Raw genomic sequence first — 21926 nt, forward strand, 5'->3', positions numbered from 1 at the left:
CCGCCCTGCCTCCCGCCCGGCTGGGGACTCGCCACCGCCGCTCCAGCGCGGCGCGGGGGGAAGGAGGAGGAGGGGAGAGGGAGGGGAGACCGAGGCAGGGAAGGAAATAAGTAAGGAAGGAGAGAAAGAGGGAGGGAGGCGAGGTGTAGCCGCCGCCTTGCCGCTCTGCGTTCTGCAGCCGGCGCGGAGAAGAGGACAGCCCACGGCAGGCGTCCCGGCATGCTGAAAGTCACCATGCCCTCCTCATCCTCATCCTCCTCGTCCTCCTCATCCTCCTCCTCTGGCTCCTCGGCCGCCAGCCGCCCCGGCTCCGCCGCGCCCGACTACTGGATCGATGGCTCCAACAAGGACACCCTGGCTCACTACTTCGAGCTGGAGTCCGAGCTGGGACGGTGAGGCGGCGCCGGGCCGGGCCGGGCGGGCGGGGGGCGGCCGGGGCCGGGTGTCCCTGCCCGCGTCGCTATGGCGAGAGCGGCAAAACTTTGGTGTGCGTGAGCGGCAGCGGGAGACCGTGCGGGCTTTCACGAGGGACAGGATTTCGAAGGAAAAATCACAGCTCCCCGGGAGCGAAGCCGAGAAATCCCCGGGGGAAGAGAATGATTTTTAGGAGGAGGCATCGGTCCGCTCGGCGGACGCTGGCCCGAGCGAGCGAGCGGCTTCTAGTCATGGTACCTGTGTGCTACCAGCCCCCGTGCGGTGTCGGCTGAAGGGTGGGCATCACTTCGGGAGCACCGAAACGCCGCCTCATTCGCAGCATCCCTTCATACCAGACCTTCCGCCGCTCTCTCCATTACCGGCACCCTGCGCTGACAAAACTCCGACCCGAGACAGGAGTCCCTGAATAGGCCTCTGCAAGCAGGGTCTTCCCATCGAGGTGCAGTGTAGGCGAGTGAGCTGCTACATCTTCATTCATGAATTTTGCACTACTGCCCTGATGATGCTCCTGCCCAGCAACTTAAGGGTCCCAAGTCTTCAGGTTCTTAAAAACTGAAGTCTGGTGTAAAATGCTATATCTAACGCATAATTTTTGCCCTCCTAATGCCTTTGTTAGTTCATGTTGAATTTGCAGATAGAAAATAGTGTCCAAAAAAGGGGAAAATTGCGGGGTTTTTAAAGGGTTCACAGTATATGACTTAAGTGTGTAAGCCACTAGGTAGCAAATAGCAATTGTTAGTTTTGCCAATAATAGAGTATTACACCTCCTGAATGAATGTGGGAAATTTGCAGATAATAACATGGTTGCCTTGGTAGAATACTTTTTTCAGAAAGGGCATGCAATGAAAGTTATTGCTACAAAGCATACCTGTGCTTCCTGTACCATAACTGATAGGGGCAGGAAAGGTGATAGAAATACAATATAGTATAATTCTTGGCTTGCTGCCTGGGTCTTAAGCATCTGCTGCTACTTTTTCCCCACTGTTGCTACTATTCCTAGCCAGATTTAAATAGGTATAGTTCTATGTATGCTTATCACATTTATGCTTGACTTCACTGTACCCCTGTGCAGAAGCTTAAAAATGTAAAGCAGGAAATATTGCTGTGTTGGTTTTGGGTCTAGAGTCAACAACAAAAAAAAGAAACAAAGGAGAATGCTGGTGAATTACAACAGTTGATACCAGCTCTGTCACCTGGATGAGTACTCTGTGGTCTGTCTAGAACCCTCCCACCATTTGTGATAGTGACCGTGGGGTTTGCTGAAGTGTAATCTCTATTGGTGATACATCTTGGGTTTATTGCACAAGGAAGGGTTTCTAACTTGTGAAATCTTCAGATTTTGGTAGGAAGAGTTAATGTTGTAAAAGTACTAGAGTAAAGATGAGATTCGATGGATTTTTCTACCTTGCAAGGTGAGAGAGTAAATGCTGAAACACTAACAAAAGGTTTGAATATGGAAGATAACCACACCCGACTAGTGTAGAGATGTGAGCCTTTAGGTCTGCACTGCTCCTAGGTAGAGCTAGGAAATAAGATTTACTTAAAACAGAAGCAAAAACAATATAGGAGAAAACAATCATCTTAATCAATGATTAAGAGGTAGAGAAGGGACTGAACAAGAAAATTTCTCTAATGGGTATGGCAATGAGATCTTGGTCCTTAGGTCCCAAGGCCAGCTTTGAGGTATTTTCAGAGCCAACATCCAGAGTGCTGATGATTGTCTCAGAACCCCTCTGATAGGTGTATCTTGACAAGTCTATAAGGAAGACCCAACAATCCCTCTTGGTTCTCAAGTGTAATATAATAGTGTATTGTTTTCTCTTGGTAACTCTGTCTCCAAACTTTTAGTTTTGGATATGGTTTTGAGTATGTCTACAAAAAGAAGTATTCATTGTTTAGTTAGGTTAGTGGTGGTGAAAACGTGTTAGGTGACACTGAATAATATGGCTATGTGATCCCTTCAGATGCAGGAAATAAAGTAATATACTGAAATAACCAGAGGAAAACATTGTCCTAAATTATCTTTAGCAAATACAGGGATTGAAAGATGCCCTTTGGCAGATTCCAAAGACATGCATTTAGAGAGCTGTGGCCAAATATGGGAATTTCCCTTTGGAAGGAGTGCCCCTTGTGCAAGCTATGTCTGACAGATCCCTAAGATGCCTTACTCCATAATTCTTGCATGATTAACTCAGGAGTCATGGAAGAAGAGGGAGAAGATCGTATTAGGAAGAATGATAAATGACTATAAGCTTAGGTAGGAGTTAACAGTCTTTTTTAAACAGTGGAGTTCCACAGCTGATCAGTTCAGGTGTCTGTGCTCCTCGACATGCTCATAGATAAAGGGGTTGAACTGTGATATTTGCTGGTCTTTGTAATTGTCAAGGGTTTTAAAGATTGTGTTTCCTATGAAGAATTACAGAAAGACCTCACTCTACTGTTGGGACATTTAAATGGCAGACGAAATTCAGCTTGGATAAATAAAATGGGTGTGGAGGAGGAACCATTAAGAAACCATTTAGTTCTCTTCTGTCCTTAGTAAAACCTGTAGTGAGGTTAGGAGAGGTATCTGGAGGCACATGTGGCATGGATGGAACATCTCGTTAGAGGCAATTGCTGGCTGGTTTTATTTCTTTCATGCAGGCTCTTAGGGCTATCTGTCAAAAAATGGGGTATCCAGTCAAAAATGAATGACAGGTGGTAAGGCCACTTTAGCACGGTGTGCTGGAAGTTCTGGCCACTGGATACTATGGATGCTAGAAGCTTACATGGAATTAATGGGCAACTAGGCAAGTTTACATGGAGGAAATCCATTAAGACTGATTAAACATGAAGATATTAACTACTGAACTGTAAGTTTTTGAGAGCTTTGAGGGTATTCTCTGACAGCGTTGACAGGAGTTTGCTCTATTCTTACATTCTTCTTGAGGCATCTGTGTTTGGCCACTGTTAGTACTCTGGGCTATACAGGCTTTTATTCTCATTCTTTCATTCCACTTTTATGTTCCACTGAAGCCCTGATTAGTTCACTTTCCTCTTAGTACATTTTTTACAAGGGTTTTTGGGTATAAGTGGGGCTCAAAATGCTGTAAACATGAAATTTTGTGTTTTGTTTTAAAAAACGTCTTTGTTTTACAGGTTGCAAAGTTGATCAGTTGTAGAGTTTGGAATTTCTTCTGAGTGTATTTAATTTAAAAGCTTATTTTCCACACTCTCTTGGAAAAAGATGTTGAAAATATTATAATCTAAACTTGTGTTTCCTTAAGGACTAAAACCTTTTGTTAGCCTTATATAACCCTTGCTGTATCTTTTGGTACAGAGTTTCTGAATTCAGGGTCTAAATATGGTGTTTGAGTGAAGAAGAAATTCAGTAGTGATTTTTTTGATACTCAGCAATATTACAAAAAATGGAAATTTTCTTTGTTGGCATTTTACTTGCCATGCACCCTCTTTGCCTAACTAACTACATAACTATCTGAGTTGAAACTGTCTAATGTTACTATTGTAGGCAGACTGCAAATCTATTAAGTGGTCAAAAGCAGATGAAAGTGTTTCCAATCAAATCCTTCAGGCTTTCTTTCAACTTCAAAGGTAAAATTAATAATAATTTAAAAAAACCCTAAACAAAAACCAAACCAAAACCCAACAGGGCAGTTACTGGCACTTTTTTTCCTGTAAGAATGATAAATCTTCCAAATCTTACCTTTTCCTGCATGGGCAGTCTTTCAGTTATGTGATCCTTGCTGAAGACCTGAGACTGAGAGGCTCTCAATACTTGGCAACTTAGATTGGACTGACAGTGTGAGCTGAATCATAGGTGGTTTATGTCCTTGAGCTTTTAGCACAGAGAAAGTTTAAATCCAATGTACGGTTTGAACTCAAGATTTCAGAGAACAGAATGATGCCTTACTCTGTCAATCCTATTTATGAGAGCTGTCATCCTAACATCTACTTTTGTAATGGCAGTAGTAGATGAAATAAGCTAACTCCTTTGTTAGCTGACTTAAGCTAACAAAGCTAAAACTTCTTTGTCAAGCTGATAAAAGCATTATTTTATAGAAGTGGGTTGGTTTTGCACTTGATGCTTTGAAGTTCAAATAGTTTTTGCTTTGAGAGCATGCCAATTATTTTGCCCTCCATCCCTTCAATAAAAAAGGTTCCTTTTTGTGTTCATCTCAAAAGTAATTTGTTTTACAGCCTCTTTGCCCTGTTTATTTTGAAAATCACTTGCTCATTGTGCTTTAGGGTGCATATAAAGTAGGTTTGTCCCTCCTTCAATAACACTTTTGCTCACTTGCTTGTGACTTTTTTTGTAGTGGACCTGAGGATTTTCCCAAGTGATGCAGGCGTGCAACTGACAGACAGCGCATGGTCCTAGCTGTCTGAATGTGAGAGCGTGGAGTCCTTAGAGGAATCAGGATGAGAATTATCTTTGAGTAGAAACTGCCAGTGTAGATTTGCCTTGCCACAAACTGCAACTTGCTTTTTACCCTCATACCTTCAGGCAAGCAGGAGGCATTTTCCCTCTGGCAGTCCCTGCCCGTAGGGAAGGTTATTGAAGAGGTGGGTCTGAGGCCTCATTTGGGAATGTTGTGGTTGGACCTTGCTTTAAGGCAGGAAAATAGGAGATAGATAGAGAAGACAGGATGAAATTTCTCACTTGGGTACCAGAAACCAGAACTTGCAGTAAATACCCCAGGCTTTGACAACTAAATTTCTTTACTGGATGCAGAGAGTGATTTTTTTCCCAGTTTTGTCTGGTTCAGTTCAACAACTGGTTGATTCAGAAATAAAAAGCTGTGTCAAAAAAGCAGTGAAAGAAAATTTACCATTCTGTAAATAATATCTGAAATGAGTGGGTGATCATTCTGTGTAAATTTAACAGCTTTCTCGTACTTAAAAAAAGAGCTATTAATAATGAAAAGTTTTGATAGAGGACAGTTATTTCTTGATTTTCAAGATTTTTTTTCTGTCAGCCACTATGCGTTTATGTCACTGGTTTTGATAGTGTTTTCTAATTTGAAAAATTATATTTCTAGTACAGAAAATGAATAGCTCTTGAAGTAAGTACTCTTAAGAATGCTGAAAAAGTTTTTTACACAGATTGGTTTTAGGAGTGATAATCATATAATTTGTATTAATACAAGAATTGTCATGCTTCAAAAACATTACATTAGTCTGCAAGAGGTAAGATGTAACAAAGTCATTCTTTTATCATATTAAAGAGAGAATCATAGAATATCTTGAATTGGAAGGGATCTATCAGGATCATCAAAGTCCAAGTCTTGCTGAAGAGAGAACATCTGAAATCAAATAAGTATTTTCAAGTGCAATTGGAAGCACTTTCCTATGTGTGATTGTGGAATAAGCCTGTGTGATTCTGGGCAGATAAATTTACTGAGTTCTGTGGTATCAGAAGCACATTATGTGTTCATTCCACTGGGTCTTTTTTTGTGTGTCCAAGTGTGCACACTGTTGTGTAAGGGACTGTAATACATAGAGTTTCATAGGTAGAATTCTTCCAGTAAGAGATGTTTAAATGCTTGCTCACACAGTAAATAGCCATACTTTAAGAGACCACCAATTATGTGTGATGGTCAGTGAAAAAAGACTCAGCAGTTTGCAGTAGCCGCTGCCCCATCTGTGGAAGTTCAAATACTTGCTAGAAAGGGCTAACTATCCTCTTCAGTCACTCAGATCAAAGAAGTTTTGTTTTCCTGAGTATTTTTTTAAAAGTTCAATAAGGAAATTTTAAAAATCAGTAATTCCCAGCCCTTTAATTGAGCCAGCTTTATTGCAGTAAACCTGAGCAATTTTTCTGTGGTCTTCTGCTATCCACAAGGTTGACTGGGCTTCGGAAAAGCAATCTTCTGACACTGCATGTTGTGTGGAAAAACTCGCAGAGGTTTGAATATTATTTTCATCTATATATATACAATATGAATGAACCATTAGTAGGAGTTCAGATTGTATTAAAAAAAGAAGAACATGTACTTCCTTGTGCTTTTGCAATGAAGCAGAATTTAAACATAGAAACTTGGACATTTATTTGCTCTTTTCTTCTTTGTTTAGGCATTCTTACCATACTTCCTCTGTTCACAAGAAGCAAACCTTTATTATCTGAAAAATCAGTAATTTGACAAGGAATATTCTTTTTCCAGTGCGTTGATAATTCTGAGAAAGGGTAACCATTTATTTCCAAATGTTGATGCTGCTTTTTGCTCTTGGTTTGTCTAATGTCTTTCCAGATATTTATCATTTCTGTACCTCTTCCATTTAAAAAAAAATGGTAAGAATGACATCTTTTACAACCAATCACTGATACACTGGAAGTTCTCTTACATTTGGTGTTAACAATCCTTCATCTGGCCTTTCATTGTCAATGTCATTACTATCATAGGTTACTCTCTGTTAAAACACATGGACAATTGGGGACCATCAATATTTGCATCTGTTGCCCTGTGATATAGATTGATGAGGTGTTGTTTTGCTCCTTGTAAAGGAATTCTAAATTAGGAGACCCTGCAACAATATGACTTTGCAAGTGACCACTCAATCTGTAGCAGCTGAAGATTTTCTCTTTGAATTTCATCTTCAGGGAACAAGAAGAGAGAAATTACTTGGAGTGATCCACCAAATTCCATGGTTTGAACTGTGTGCTAGTTCAGATGCAAGTAAAAGTAATCACTTGAACAACATACTGCTGTAGATTATAATTTGGCCTCCTTTCATTTATGTGATTATCTGTGCTAGAGATAAAGAACCATAAAATGTAAAAGAGAAGGAAATGGGACCCCTCTTGAGCAGCAAAAGTAATTATAAAACATTCTGCTCTTAGACAGTTTACTATCTATATATTATGGCATTTTGTGGGGGATGAGGTAAAAGCAAGTCCAAGAGTCATAATTCACAGCCTTAAAAACAAAACACTAAATTTTATGCCCTTCAAAAAATATATAGTCTGTGTTCCAATGCATACCTTGCTGTGAGCATCCATATGCCACAGATAAGATGCCAGAACTCCAACTTTACCTCAGAACTGATGTCATCTCCACAGTCCTTTTCCCCAGACCCTCCTCATCAGAAACGTGTGGTACATCTCTCCTCTGGCCTGTCTCCAAGCATTGTGAAAAGAAAAAAACCACCTCGCTTGGATTTAATGAATAGCTGTCAATTCTAAAACAGGGCCATGTATGTGTTTCCCTCCACACCTTTCCCCGCAATAATTTTTCCTTCTTGCAAATGTTCATATTTTCTTCACAGTTGAGATGATTATGAGCACACCAATATGTTTACTTATTTTCGGTCGTTTGATCGTTAAAGCATACCCATGTCTACCAGGTTCACTGCCTTTGGGTACAAATACTGCATCTTAGTATACTCAATTTAGTGTGATTTTATTAATGAAGACAACCCTGCTTGCTCCACAGGCTTAAGCAGAACTGAACACAAATAAGAATGTTCAACAAATGTCTTGTTTTTATCTTTTTGTATTGAGGAGGCAGGGAGGGATAGTCAATCAGACCAGCTGCCACTGGTATTATCTTCAAGTACTTCTGAAATAATGTTCATATTGATTTTCTCTTAATAGTCCTTGTTAACAGAGTCACACTGACAGTGCCAAAGAATGTGGTATGTGATTTTATTTTGTACTTATCTGTAAAAAAATTAAACACACCATGTTGAAAGGATTTGACTTCTGTACCCATATAAGGAAGGCTGGCCCTACATTGTGCAGCTTTCACTTGATAATAAGACCTTTAGCTATTACGTTCTTTGGTGATTAGTTGTTTGAATTTTATTCAAACTTGAGAATGCCTCTCTTCCAGATTCTCTCTAAATACAAGATGGTATTTGCTGTTTTTTGACTTTTTAGGTGTCCAGCACCAGCCTAATGTTGTGGATCAATGAGAGTATTTTAAGAACATGCTTTGGACCAGAAAAAAGTTCAATGCTTTTGGCACACTTTTTTTTTTTTTTTTTTTTTTTAATGTAGTGGTATTACACAGCTTTAGACTTTTGCAGAAAAAACTGATGTTTTGCTAAGGCTTATAAGGCCCTGAGAGTGTCTGCCATGGATGAGTACAGGCTTTTTTTGAATGCATTTTTTTAACCTATTGACATATTTTCTAGGTTAATGAACCACAGTTCTGATCTGATGTATAGTGCTTTACACGATGTTTGGTTTTTTGTCTTCCTGATGGAGAATATGTTTGTCAGCTTCCCATGTTGTGCAATAATGACTTGTTAAAGCTCAATGAAGACATGCTAAGAACTCTGATGCCATTATCATAATCTAAGATCAGGGAGCTGTAAATTACATGTACATTAATGTTTTTGGCTTCCTGCTTTGTTGAATGCCCCCCCCCCCCGCCTGATGCTGTGGGTGCAGCGAGTGATCCTTCTCTCTACATTCTCTTCAAACCCTCATGATATTCTGACTAGCACAGTAAAATTTAAAAGGAAAGAGTTGAAAGATGATTTTGTAATGGAAGCAATACTTTATGGTGTAGATACTGATGACCACTAGGAAATGGCTAATGACATTGTTTAATGACTTTAGGCTTCAGGCAATCAGAGGAAGAAAGCTAATAAAGATGTGGGTTTTTTTCTTCTCCCCCTCACCTTTCTTTTTTTTTTTTTCTGGGGATCTTTGCAACCTTTTCACTGGAAGTTGCAAATGCTTGTGGAGCACACTGTTCACTGGTCTGTTAGCTAACTGGCAGAGGATTAACTTGAGTTAAGCTAGTCTTAAAATTCTAGTCTTAAAAAGTCCTACTAGAACCAAAAGTAATTTTGGAGCAACACTTATGACACTGAAAAGGCAATAATTTTGTTTGGCACAAGGAGGAGGAAGACTGGTAAATTAATTCTGTCTTATTCTCCCTTCACAGCATTTCAATTCAAGAAATGTGTTAACTGTAAACAAGAATAGAGTTTAGTAGTTAAAATTAGTAGCTGATGAATTCTAAGTAAGATCAGTAATCAATTCCAAATGGGGTCAATATGTAGTGGAAAATCCGTGGTGAAAGAGATCCTAAAATTTGCTAGCATTTTTGTTTTCTCTGACACTTGTAGGGGTGAAACCCATCTCCATCTCCGTATTACCTTCATAATAAATATGCATGTAAATGATTTTTTGAGTTTGAATTCAAATCACATCTCTATTCATAATTTATATTGTAAGTATTCAAAAGTAGGTGCAGCAGGAATAAAACTGAGTGAAAAAGGCAGTTTTATCCATTACTATAAAAGTTGTTCGCAGAGTTGATTTGATTGGCAGTAACATAAAGAGAATATTCTTTTCTTTTCAGAGAATCATTAATTTCAAATGAGAAAGAAACCCTTGGTCACCTTCTCTTCAGCATGATGGCATCGTTTTGACCATTTCAATATTCAGCTTGTCTAGTTAAAGTACATTAGCTCATGTTGTTTTACAATGATTTCAGATGGTTTGATCCATACTAGTCTATTTTTATTGTTCATGTGACACTTACATATTAGAAGAAAAAAGCAAAATATTTTAACCTCTTCACATTCTTTTCCTGCATGACTTTAGAAAAGATGAAATGTCATTTGTGATGGAAAAATCATATTAGATGTATTTCCCTTGCAAATGACTGTCTAAATTAGGGCTGGTGAAATTTATTCTTCACATAAATAGCCCTAAAAATCTTACTTTCTTTCTCTTGTCAGTCCCTATTCTGTGAACTGGTTATGTTTGCTATTTGTGAACTAACACAATAAATACATACCAGATAGCCTGTTTGAATAGTTTGCCACGTGTTTCTTTTGAGCCATGTGTCTCAACTGTATTGAATACCTAGTAATAGCATTTTACTGTGTTTTGCTGTAGTCACAGCCGAGATAGAATAATAATGATTAGCAAGATGTGTTAGTCAACCACAATGGCATGCGGCCATTAGAAGACCATATGTAATTCTTCAGAGCTCTACCTGCTAAAGCTTGTTTTATCCACATATTCTTATCCTTGTAATAGTTAATTGTCATATTTGAGGACTCTGGAATTTTCATCCCATGATAAAGTTCAATAATTTGGCATTTCTCTTTATTTTGAGTTAGAATGAGTAATCAAGGTACTTACACGTTGTGGATAAGGGACAGTTTCACACCATTTATTCAACAGTTTTGAATTAAAATTTTCAAACTCTTTTACATTTTGTGTTCATTAAAAACATTCTTCACTCTAACAAGATTTTAAGTATGAAGTAAGTTAATATAGTGTGTGATGGTGCTTTGTGAGAGTTCTGATTCAGGTCCCTCTTAGCTCTTTTCATCTTCTCTCTTTGGTTCTTGCTTGGACTGTGTTTTACAAGCTACACCAAAAGTGGTGCAGCTTTCATATGATTTATTTCCCTACTGGAACATAAAGAGGTTACAGAAGCAGTGTTTGTCTACTGCCTCCAGATACAAAATTATCAGACTTTTCTAATAAGAACAATAAACGTTATTGAATGGGATGGGGTCACATTTGCCTTTTTTACAGCTGCTGTCATGGTGGCTTATAGCTGTCTGGTTTTTTATTGCCCAAACTCTATGTTTTCCATTTTCCTTCTCTGTTTGCAATTGATGAGATTTGTTGTTTGTCTGTACTTCATGACTGTGCAGTTAATGCAGCGAAATTTTATCCCTTTTCTTGTGATCCTAATCCCCAGGTAGTAAGTACAGGCTTTTGCTTGTTGGTATTATAGTCCTCTGCTGCACTGCCAATGCCTCCGCACCTTTATCATCAGCAAACTGAATCAGCATACTCCCAAGTTTATGCCTAAGGCAATAATTCAAATATTAAATAAGATGTATAACCAACCAAAGGCATAGTGCTGAAACATGCATGCCTGAGAAAAGCAAAAACACTGAAGTAATGTGCAGTGTTTTTCTGGGAAGTTTTGATGAAGATTAGATGCATAGGCAAATTTTCTTGAGATTGAGAAAAAAAATCCTAGAAGCAAATGGCTAATAAAATTTTTCCCCTTTATACCATTATTCCACTCCAATTGAAACTGAAAAAAATCAGAATTCTTGCAGAATTGCCCATAACAAGGCTGAATCTCTTCTTTTATATTCCTTTGGTGATTCCTAGCTCTTTTAACTAGGGGAGTCTATTCTCACCTTCCCTCCTCCCAGCTGCTAGTGTTTTCTCTACAAAGAGAAATTTCTCTAAAAAGAGAAAACACTAGAATGCATTCTCAATCATCTGTGTGCAAAGAGAAAGAAATAATCTCCACATATTTAATGGACACAACTTCAGAAGCTGCAAAATTGGTCACTCTACACCTGTGTTTTTGTGATGGCTGCCAAATAATATAATTGGTGTGCTAGTCAGGAAGCTGACAGAAATGTTGATGTTTCAGTAGATTAGGTTTCAGTATGCAGATAGGTATATTCCTCCTCCTGTTTTTGAAATGTGGATTAAATATGTATAAATTTATTGAGTGCTGCATGTGGAAGGACTCATCTCCACTAAGTCTGTCAAACAAAAAAGAATGTTTCAATATGGCATTTGAAAATTACGTGGGTCTGTGAATTATCTGGGACCTGATATGTCCTTTTATAATAGTTGTAGTTGTAAAAGGTGACAGCAATATTGACGTAAAACACTTGTCTTCGTATGTATTATGAAAAACCTCTTTTAAACTTACTTGTAAGCATTTCATCTGAAAGTATACTGTGGAGGAGTTGGTTTTTTACTCCCAGGTGGTTGGTTATGGTAGTCCTCCAACAGAAGACCACACCTGTGAGTTAGAATATTTCACTTATATTTGAGGACTCTTTGTGCATGCAAGGGAGAAGAGAACTACCTTGACCATGATTACAATAAAAATTATAATTTAGAAGAAAGTCTGTAACCATCTGTAAGCCTTTTAAAATGGGCAAGACAGACGAGAATTGTGCCTAAAATTGGTATGTGATAATTTTGCAGAAGAGACTGTGTGACATGGTTGCCCATGTTACCAGGAGCTGTCTTGATGACTCAGGAGAGTTCTTCTCAGTTATCTTCGGAATAACTGCATTGATTTTCAGTGTCCTCTTGTTGGTAGCAGTGAGTTCAGTATTGATCTGTTGACACAACCAAAGGATCAGCCAGATTGTCCTAGTCATATTCTTATCTCAAATTGAAATCAAAATGTCTTCGGGGGCCGATGTACTCTCCTACATCCTTAGTGCCTGGCTAGTGGAAAATGTACCTAAACTGCAGTTGTTGCGCTCAGAGATGGGCATGCAGTGCACTGGGTATGTGTGTTTTAGTGTTTAAAGGAAACTTAACTTTGCCTTCCAGAAAGAATCGACTCTAAGGATAGCATGGATGTTTTTCCATTCTGCTTGTGGAGACATCTTGTTTGGAAACATGCAGTATTTGTTTCCAGTACTTTCAGCCACTTCAGGGTCTATTGACTAATGCATACATATATGCTTGCAATACAATTCAAAATGAACTGGTCATCCTAAGTTATCTGAATTTTTACAGCGTAAGAATGGTGGTGCTGGGTCAGATCAAAGGCCTGTTTGGGCCAGTATCCTGTCTCCCATCTGTAGTGAGAAACATATGCCTAGAGAGGGGTACATCTATCCTTAGATGTTTGCCCAGAGCAGTCCCTCAGCCTCCAGAAATCAGAAGCTAAATCTGAACCTTTAGCTCTGGTCCTTTTAACAAAATAGTAATGTAAATTTGCATGCAGTGCTTGAGATGTAACACACAATCATGGAATGGACGGAGCTGGCAGGGACTTGTTCAGATCATCCAGTCCGAACTCCCTGCATAAAAAAAGTTAGTTAGAGAAGGTTTCCAAGCAGTGTGCCCAGCAGATTTTTGAATAGATGGAGATAAACCAGGGGAGATGTTCACCCAATGAATTTATACATGGACTAATACTTAATACCTCTTAACAGTTGTTGGGTTTTGGGTTGCCTTTTTTTTTTTCCCCTTCTAGTTAAAGGCTTGATTTGTGTTATTTTTGTCTATATTTCAAGATGTCTTTTCTTGTGGTAATAGGCCAATATTCTGTTTAATACATGAAATTATGATTGTGTTCAGTATTCATAATTTAATATTTATTCACAGTGAATTTTCTCTGCCATTTAATACCCCATAACTGAATCTCAGTAGACTCCCCTTGTAGTTAGGCATCAACTTATGGATAAATTGGATTATAAAAAAATCCCAACCAGCTATTTTCACCTCATTTTCATCTTGGCTCCTTGGGTAGCAGACACCAGCTCTGGTCAATTAGACTTTTTGATGACCTCTCTGCACTGTGAAAACCAAACTTTTATTCCTTCCCTATTTTGTATCTCTTAATCAGCTACTAATTCATCAGTGCCTTCTGTGGTTTCTTCAAGCACCTGTTTTGAGGGACTTTGTCAAGTAATTTCTGAAAATCCAAGTAGTCTAATCAATCAAACCTACTTTATATCCAAATACTTGCTGAATCTTTCAAAGAAGCTCTGTGGTTTTGACACACAGTTTCTCTCTATAGAAGCCACATTAACTCTTCCCCAGGCTAATGTATGTACCCATATATCCACAGTTCATATCCTTAGAGCTTTAAATGACTTCAGCAACATAGACCAACAGTACAGTCCTTCAGTTCCCTCTGATTAACATTTTTTAAAATTGTTGTGACATTTGTTTTGTTTTAGTCTAAAAAGGCTAAGTAAGTGTTGTACAAGAGTTTAGATATTGCTTTAATTTGAGCAATTGCATCCACGAGTTCAGGTTAATCAATTAACTGTGTCTCATCCAGTTCCCATAATGTGTTATTGGTCATTTTATCTTTTTTTTCCATGATGTCTTCTGCCTCTTCACTCTCTCTTTTTATGTGAGGTTTGAAGACCTTTTTTTTTCCCATCTGTCTTCTGAGTAAAGGAAGATTCTAGCATTGGAAAACCTTCACTTTGTTCAACATCAGATTTATCATAGTCTATTTAGTAGACATAAAATCTTTACAGAATTGAAATTTTATAATGATCGTGCAACCACTTTTCAGTGTATTATGGGCATTCTGTGCTTGATGAAGAGATCACCTTCAACACAGAATGTTTTCCAGGTGGTGAAATACAGGTAAGATGTTACTCTCCTGTCATTTGGTGCACATGCCCAACAGTAGATCTGAGGGAAGAGTGAAGCTGTAGAAGCTGATGTTCATCCTTGCAAGGTTTCATCCTATACCTTCCTTTTACTGTACCTTAGCACAGTTTGGGTAAGGTGAAGGTCTTCACATATTTTTACTATTTTTTTACATCTGACCACATGGTGTTAGCTCCTTTAAGTCCAGCAAAAGAGAAATGTGCATGATTAAAGATAAGCAAAAATTGTTAAATTATTCTGAATCCTCATGCAGTGACTAATCAGTTCACTTTTCTTTTTGATAAACTGTGCACGGGACAGACCATTTTGGGAAGTTGAGGGATAGAAATTTAGTTCCAGCCTAATAAGCAAATGGAGAAAATTTATTTTCTGTTATAGGTATAGTTTTTGGTATGGGAGTTGTGAATGAGAATGACGAGTCTTGCATCAAGTTACTGTTTTTCAGTGCTTCTGGAAGTTATTTATGTAACAATTTTTTTGTATAGCTTGTAAGAGAAGTACATGTGGCTGGCATAGGCTGGAAAATATATTGTTCTTATTGGGCAGTGAAATTTATGCCTAAATTACTGCCATTTAGCCTGACAAAGCTATATAAGGGTCTTTAAGTATCTACTAATCAATAAACTGAACGACGGCTCCTTGGCTTGTTAGTCCTTTCTGTCAGCTTCCATTGTCTCTTCATTCATCTGTGACCTTACACTACAACATCAGTTTTATTGTAGAAAATGCTCCATTTTGTTTAACTGCTAGGAGGTAAAACAGCTGACTGAAACTAATCATGCTTATCATTGTCCCTGAAGCAATAAGATGCTCTTGTGAATGCTCTATAATTCATTTATCTGCCGTGAATTCATATGTGTACACACACGTGTAGGTGCAGCCAGGCACACCTCGGATGGATGAGAAGGTAAGTGGCAAGCTTTTAATGTGTAGTGACTTTTGTGATTCCTTTTGCTGTCAGGTGAATGGAAACCACCAAAGAAGGTGCACTGATGGAGATGAAATCAATGGTGGATATTTAGAAGCCTAATGTAACTCTTATTTTCTTTGGAAGTGTTTGTCCCATCTTCTATCAGTGATGGACAACACAGCATTCCAAATTTAGGTAAAAAAATGTCTCCAAAGAGGGTTGGAAGCTGTTGGTCATAATGATTCTTGAGGCCCAATAGAGATGATAAAATGCCTGGATAGAATGAAGGAATTATTTAGGATACAAAAGAACCTTAAGATCCTATGATCCAACCATAAACCTAATGCTACAGCTTTCACTGCCGAACTATGACGTGAAGAACCATATTTCAATGACTTTGGAGCAGCATGTTGCTGACCATTTCCCCTTGGATTCTGGGAGCTTCATTCTGTCTCTTGTCTCTGTTTTCAAGCTCAGTGGGCTGGGTACCCCAAGGTAACTCATCTGGTGTGGTGCAAGTGCTCTTGGCACTAGCCAGGGCACAGTGGATGCACAGGTTTCTTCTGTGCCTTATCAGGTGAAGGAGTCTGAAAGTGTGTTGAGCTCCAGCAGTTGTGCAAAGCAGCCTTTCTCTTCTGTGCTTACCCACACCTGAGATGCTCTGGGCATCAGAAATTTCTGAGGCACTGTCAGCACCCCAGCTGGTGGTGTCCTCCTTTCCCACAGAGGTGCTCAGAAGAGATGCTTTACATCTGCTCTTACTTTCACACTGACTCCACATCTCGTCTTCTGAGATGGTCAAACTTCTGTCAACAGCTGCAGATAACAGATAACATTGCTCACAAATGTCTAGTTGCAGCTACAGGTTGCTTGTCAATTTCTCATTTTCTCCAGCTAAACTCTCTTCTTGTGTATCTTCTTGGGGTCACCCTTCTAATAACATGACACAGGATAAAAATCCTCCTTTCTTCCCCAGTTGCCACACTGTGCGTCTGTGAGTAGTGCAAAGAGGAAAGCCAGGTGAGAATATTCTTCCCTGCCTTTAGCTTTTTCAAAGAAAATGCAGAAGGCTGTTATCCCTGATTTGGCCTTTTCTACATACTTGATTTGTGTTAGAACTTTCTGGTGCTGGGAAGTAACAAAGTTTAATCTGATCCTTCAGCCCTCCAGAAATGAACATTTTCATGGACTCCAAATGAAGAGTTATTCTTCTCAAATAAACTGCACTCAAAAATTTGAAGAGAAGACTGGAAAATGAAATGAGCATTATAATGCTCAGAAACTGTTGATTTATGGTGGAGTGTCAGACTTCATCTAGGGCTCTGCCTTGAACTAGGAGTACTATGAGAGCTTGCCCTCCTGTGCTGAGATAAGGTATGTCATCCTGGCAATGATTTCCATACAAACTCCAATACAAAATACATGCTTTAAGCACACCTTTCTTTCATGAAATTCTCATGTGTCAGGTTCTCTACCAAAGTAGTTTAAACTACCTTGAAAGATAAAATGAAGTATGAAAATTTTCAGTTGGCCATGAAGACTTTTGCCTGTGGGTTTCATAGGACTAGACTCTGACAGGACTGGGATAACTAATGGGATGGTTGTTCACTGATTTTACACCAGCAGCACCCCCACCTTTCCCCATTCCCATGGGCTGAATGAGCTGAATCTACTACTGAAACCAGTATTTTCTGACTTTCAAGTCTGAAAAGCTGCAGATAGGTCATCCCCATACAGAATGCTTTTCAGCTTAGACTGCCATTACAATCATTATGAAACAAAGCTGATTTGTTTTACATCTAAAGTATATTTAACATAAGCCCTGATTTCTTTAAAACTGACAAAACGGAGTCTTTCACTGTAGAGCACTTTTTTGGGTTAATATTTAAGAAATTCTGGCCATAACAGCATGTGCAAATCTTGGTACACAGCAAAAATAAGGGAAAATATGCTTTCACATAACATAAATTTCCCTAAAATTTCATAAAATTCAGCTTTGAAGATGGTCTGCAGCCTGGGTTTTTTACTTCACTGACTGAGGGTGAGAAAGGGATTGTTAGCTTGAAAGCTGCCTTCAATTCATTCAAATGATTGCTTGGGTAGGCACAGTTGTTCTTGTTAAATGCAGATACTTAAGTGGAAGTCAGAGTACTTGGAAAACAGACTGCATCTGCCTGCTACTCTACAGTAAATTTTTTGCGCTCACCACTTCTGCAAGTAAGAACTTTGTTGTACCATCTGTGTGTTTAAATGATGGTGAATGATTCAAGAATGGTGATGATTCTTCCTGTAGAGTGGTTCTCTCGTTCTCTTCCTTCTGCTTAGCAGATTTCTTGTAGGGGAATGGTGTTTGTTTCTGCTACACATCACTAAGTGAGTTATTTGAGAAGCCCAAATAATGATGTTCTGAAAGATATTTGGTGATTTCTCAGGCACTCTTGGTATTTGGATTTGCTCCTCTGTCTGTTTCCTTCAGCAATGGGCTCAGGAGCCCTGGGTGACTGAGGAATCAGGGGCTCCAGTAAAAGGTGTTTTTGCCCCTTTTCAGGTGTGTTTTCTGTGTCCTTGTAGCAGTTCTGGCACCCTCATGCAGCCTGCACTCACAGCCCAAAGAGGTGATTGGTATCTCTTCCACTTGGAAACTCATATGGGATGATGCTGTGCCTCACCTCTTGGGAATGATTGGGCTGGAAATGAACATAAACCATGAGAAGTGGTACATGCACCTTTGCAAACTCACTTTTTCTTTTTTCATTATTATTCCAGAAAGCCCTTCTGAGTTTCAATCATTTTAGTTTTCACCAAGACTGCAGCAGTTGCAGAACCAAAATTTCGGTAGTGCTGAGGATGAAAGGTTCCTCTGCTCTACTTGATAAGCTTCACCAGGTGACTTTTAATGAGTTAGTCAGTGGAGAGTTCTGTAGTCTACTGATGTTTTGCATAGACTGGCAAAGAGAAAGACCGTCATTGCCTCTGTCAGCACCATTCTGTGGGCCTGGCTGCAAGATGCCTGAGTGCTTCATATGCACACATGCATTAAGAGACATCAACTTCTTGTGTATGTAATATCTACTTAGTTTTCACAACAAATAATTATGTTGAACAGCCAAGGCTGGGACTTTTTCAAGGCCCTTGAGTGAATCAGGGGATTTAAAAACAGTGAAAGTCCTAGTGTAGCTAAACTGACAGAAAAGCAGCAGCTTTGGGTAGAATGATGGAAGCCAAATCTGTTACGCTGAAGGATAACAGGTTTAGGGGTTTTATGGTAATACATTAATTGTAATTTGTAATCATATTAACTTGAATAACTCCTTTTGAGGGAAACTGCAACGTGCATATGGGCATGCTCTGGGATAAAATATGAAAGTCTGATGCATCAGGGGTGGTTCATCATATTGTTGATGCTATTGTTTAAGCTCCTATGGCTTAAAGAGCTATTTAATGTTGTACTTAGTTGTGGTAATCCTTCCCAAAGTACTTCAGGCCCATAAGATTGGGCTACCCTACCATCTTAGGGTAGATTTCAGTGTGAGACAGTGTTCGTGTATGTTTTATAGCAAAACCTGCAAGATCTTTAAATGTAGTTCTGAAATATGTAGTCCATTTCTCTCTGCTGCTTTTTATGCTATAATTTGAGTTTCTTGATAGTAGTTGTGCTCCGTTATTGTAAATATTTCCAGATGTTTCTGTGGGTTATTTGCTTTGTGCGATTACTGTCTCTAAGGTGGTGTTTGCGTGTACTCAGATCCTTATGACATTGTCCCTTAGCTCTTTAGCAGTCATTTTCTAGGAGTCACCAATGTCTGTTTCTAGATACTTGTGAGCAGAAGCCAAAGGTCTGTGTGAAGGTAGGGTTTTTGCAGAAGAAGCATTTGGATTTCATCAAATGGAAGTCATGACTAGCTGTGTGAAGCTATGCTTTCTTGCATGTAGTTGAGGACCATGATTTTTGTAGTGGATTAAATTCTTCTGTGCTGTGGCTCCCTTGGCTCACTAGTCTCCTTTTACAAAAGCTTATAGTGTGACCACAGCTAAGCTCTGTTCTTTGAAAACACAAATAACCCAGCCCTTCAGCTTAAGGGAGTAAAGACTTTCTTTTTACTTTATATTGAAATCTTCAATTTCCTTTTCAGAATGAATTTCTGACACCATTATTAAACTATATCCAGCAGCCTTCTTTGTTACCCTTTCCAAATGCTTGCATGAAAAGCAGAAAAAGCACATTGCTCTATGCCTGAAAGAATAAAAAAATTCAATTTCTAAAGAATGCCAAATAATTGAGGGCACTCCAGAGTGCCAGGAGCAGCTCTAAGTATACTAGCACAGAGCATCAAGTGTAGTAGTAATTCGCAAGAAAATCTTGAGACAAAGGTAAATTTATGAAATAACACAGAATGTGCCCAGCTGTCTCCAGACTTGCCAAGATTCACCTCTGTGTTGAAGAGAGTATGGGGTTGTAGAGAGACTTTATTATATGAATTAACTTCATCTGGAGATTCACTTTCCCTGAGGGAGGTACTTGTATCTTTTGAGTTGGTTGTGGGGGGGGTCTTCCTGACCACTTTTTTAGATTGTCCGGATTTGTTTTAATTCTTGTGTGCTCTCAAGCATGCATTCCCAGATTTGGAGTATCTGTATTAAAAAACCTACATATTTTTAACTTGCTAAAGCAATTATGACCTATTAATGACCTCTTATATATGTGAAAACACCAAGCAGCATCAAACACAGGAGCAGACACATGTTGACACATGTGTCCATTTGAACAAATTGCAACTACTTTTAACTATCAGATCATTTATAACTATTATGTCAATGTGTTTATCCAGTGTTTCACTGACCCTATAGTGTTTTGTCCTAGACTGTCTCCCTGTATTATTTCTGGGAAGGTTGTGTGAGACAATGTCATAGGCTGCATGGGGGTGAAAGTGTGTGGCATCCACTGCCTCCACTTGGAATGAGGCTTATTACAGTGGCAATCCAGCTCTGTAAGAGATCTCATTACAAGAGCCAAGTTCACACTTTTAGTATGAGGCACAACTAGTTCTTTTACAAAAACTGCTGAACCCTTCCATGATACTAATTTTCATCTTCAGAAATAGCTGCTGACTGAGTGCTTCATAGTATAAACTTCATTTTTAGTTGTATTGTGCATATCTAGACCACTGCTGAAACCTGTTTTTAAACTATGACCTCAGAGTAACCTTACTGTTTATTTTCAGTTGCAGTTTCACAACTGGTATGGTGTCTTGCAAGGCAACTTCCCTCAAACTATATATGTTTGTGTCCTTTTATTCAAGAAATTAACTGCTTTAGTTAGGAATACAAAAAAGTAAGTAACTGTGACCACGATGAGCTGAGGAAGTTGCCTTCTCTTCCCTGTTCTCTGATCTGTAGTGGCTGTTGCTGTGATGGAGGTGTCATGTGCATGGAGTAAAGGGAAAGGTGTAATGTGCAGTGAAAAACACACAGGCATGTTTATAACAACAGATTAGGCTTTTGATACAATTTTATTAAAGTATAGCATAAAAACGAGATGCACATTTTTAACATTCGAAGAGAATAGATAGTGAAGTGAAAGAGCTCGTTCATTCAGATTATAAATAAAACTTGAGAGTAGTCACCAGGTGTCTGTCCAGTCTGCTGACAAGAAGAGCAGATAGTGCACAGTAAAGATTACCTTAACAGATTTATCAGGACAACATATTCTTTAAAACATAAGTATTTATACTGAACAGTGTTTGAAATAGATCTGCCATTTGAAGATACAAAATTCTCTGATAGTACAACACCTCACTCGATGAGGGTCTGATTTTACCTGTGAGAAGGAGACATATAGTCCTTTAATATTAAAGTACAGGAAGTGACAAATAGAAACACTTGAGAAAGTACAGACAGCAAATAGGTGAGGTAGTGAAAGTCAAATGTCTGTTCTCAGAATAGATTTCTTTCTTTGACCTGTTACACTGAACATATTTTTAGTTAGATTGCAGGTGTCCTCAGCTTATTCTTTCTTCACAGTTCCTGAAATGGTGGCTAAGGTCCTAAAAATGCATGCAGAAGGGTAACCCCCAGAGGACAAAAGATTAATTAGGAATATGTTTAGAGCCATTTATGTTCATGCCATCCAAGTTGTCCAAATTTATTTTCAAAGGAATATTGTACTTAAAAAGGATGGATCATGGCAATGATACTGGACTCTTTGAGGCTCTGGATGTTACAGTGATACCAACAAAACATTGTAAAAAAGTGCATCTCTTCCCTTTCTTTTTTCTGATCATTTATATGGCACTCATGGAACTTTTTCTACGTTAAGCTTTGGAGCAGACTCAAAAATACTTCTATATTTCGATCTTTTTATCTGCTTTCTCTTAAAACCCATTTTATTTATTAGAAGTTTATATAAGTATAGTTATCTGCACTAAATTTGCAACAACAGGAAAATCTTTCAGATTGACCATAGCTGTGAAAATT

General features: G+C 38.7%; 1 protein-coding gene across 1 annotated transcript in view; it reads left to right on the forward strand.

Moving 5' to 3' along the window:
- Positions 1-219: 219 nt before the first annotated feature.
- The window catches only part of CAMK4 (calcium/calmodulin dependent protein kinase IV), a gene marked incomplete at both ends in the record, with an annotated part of 138889 nt that continues 117182 nt past the window's right edge, over positions 220-21926 (forward strand). Inside the window, one exon of the mRNA XM_082302186.1 lies at positions 220-392. Within this exon, the coding sequence (XP_082158312.1) occupies positions 220-392 (173 nt within the window). The remainder of the gene's footprint in view (positions 393-21926) is intronic.

Source organism: Coloeus monedula (assembly GCF_965178545.1).
Source record: "Coloeus monedula genome assembly, chromosome: Z".
NCBI lineage: Eukaryota > Metazoa > Chordata > Aves > Passeriformes > Corvidae > Coloeus > Coloeus monedula.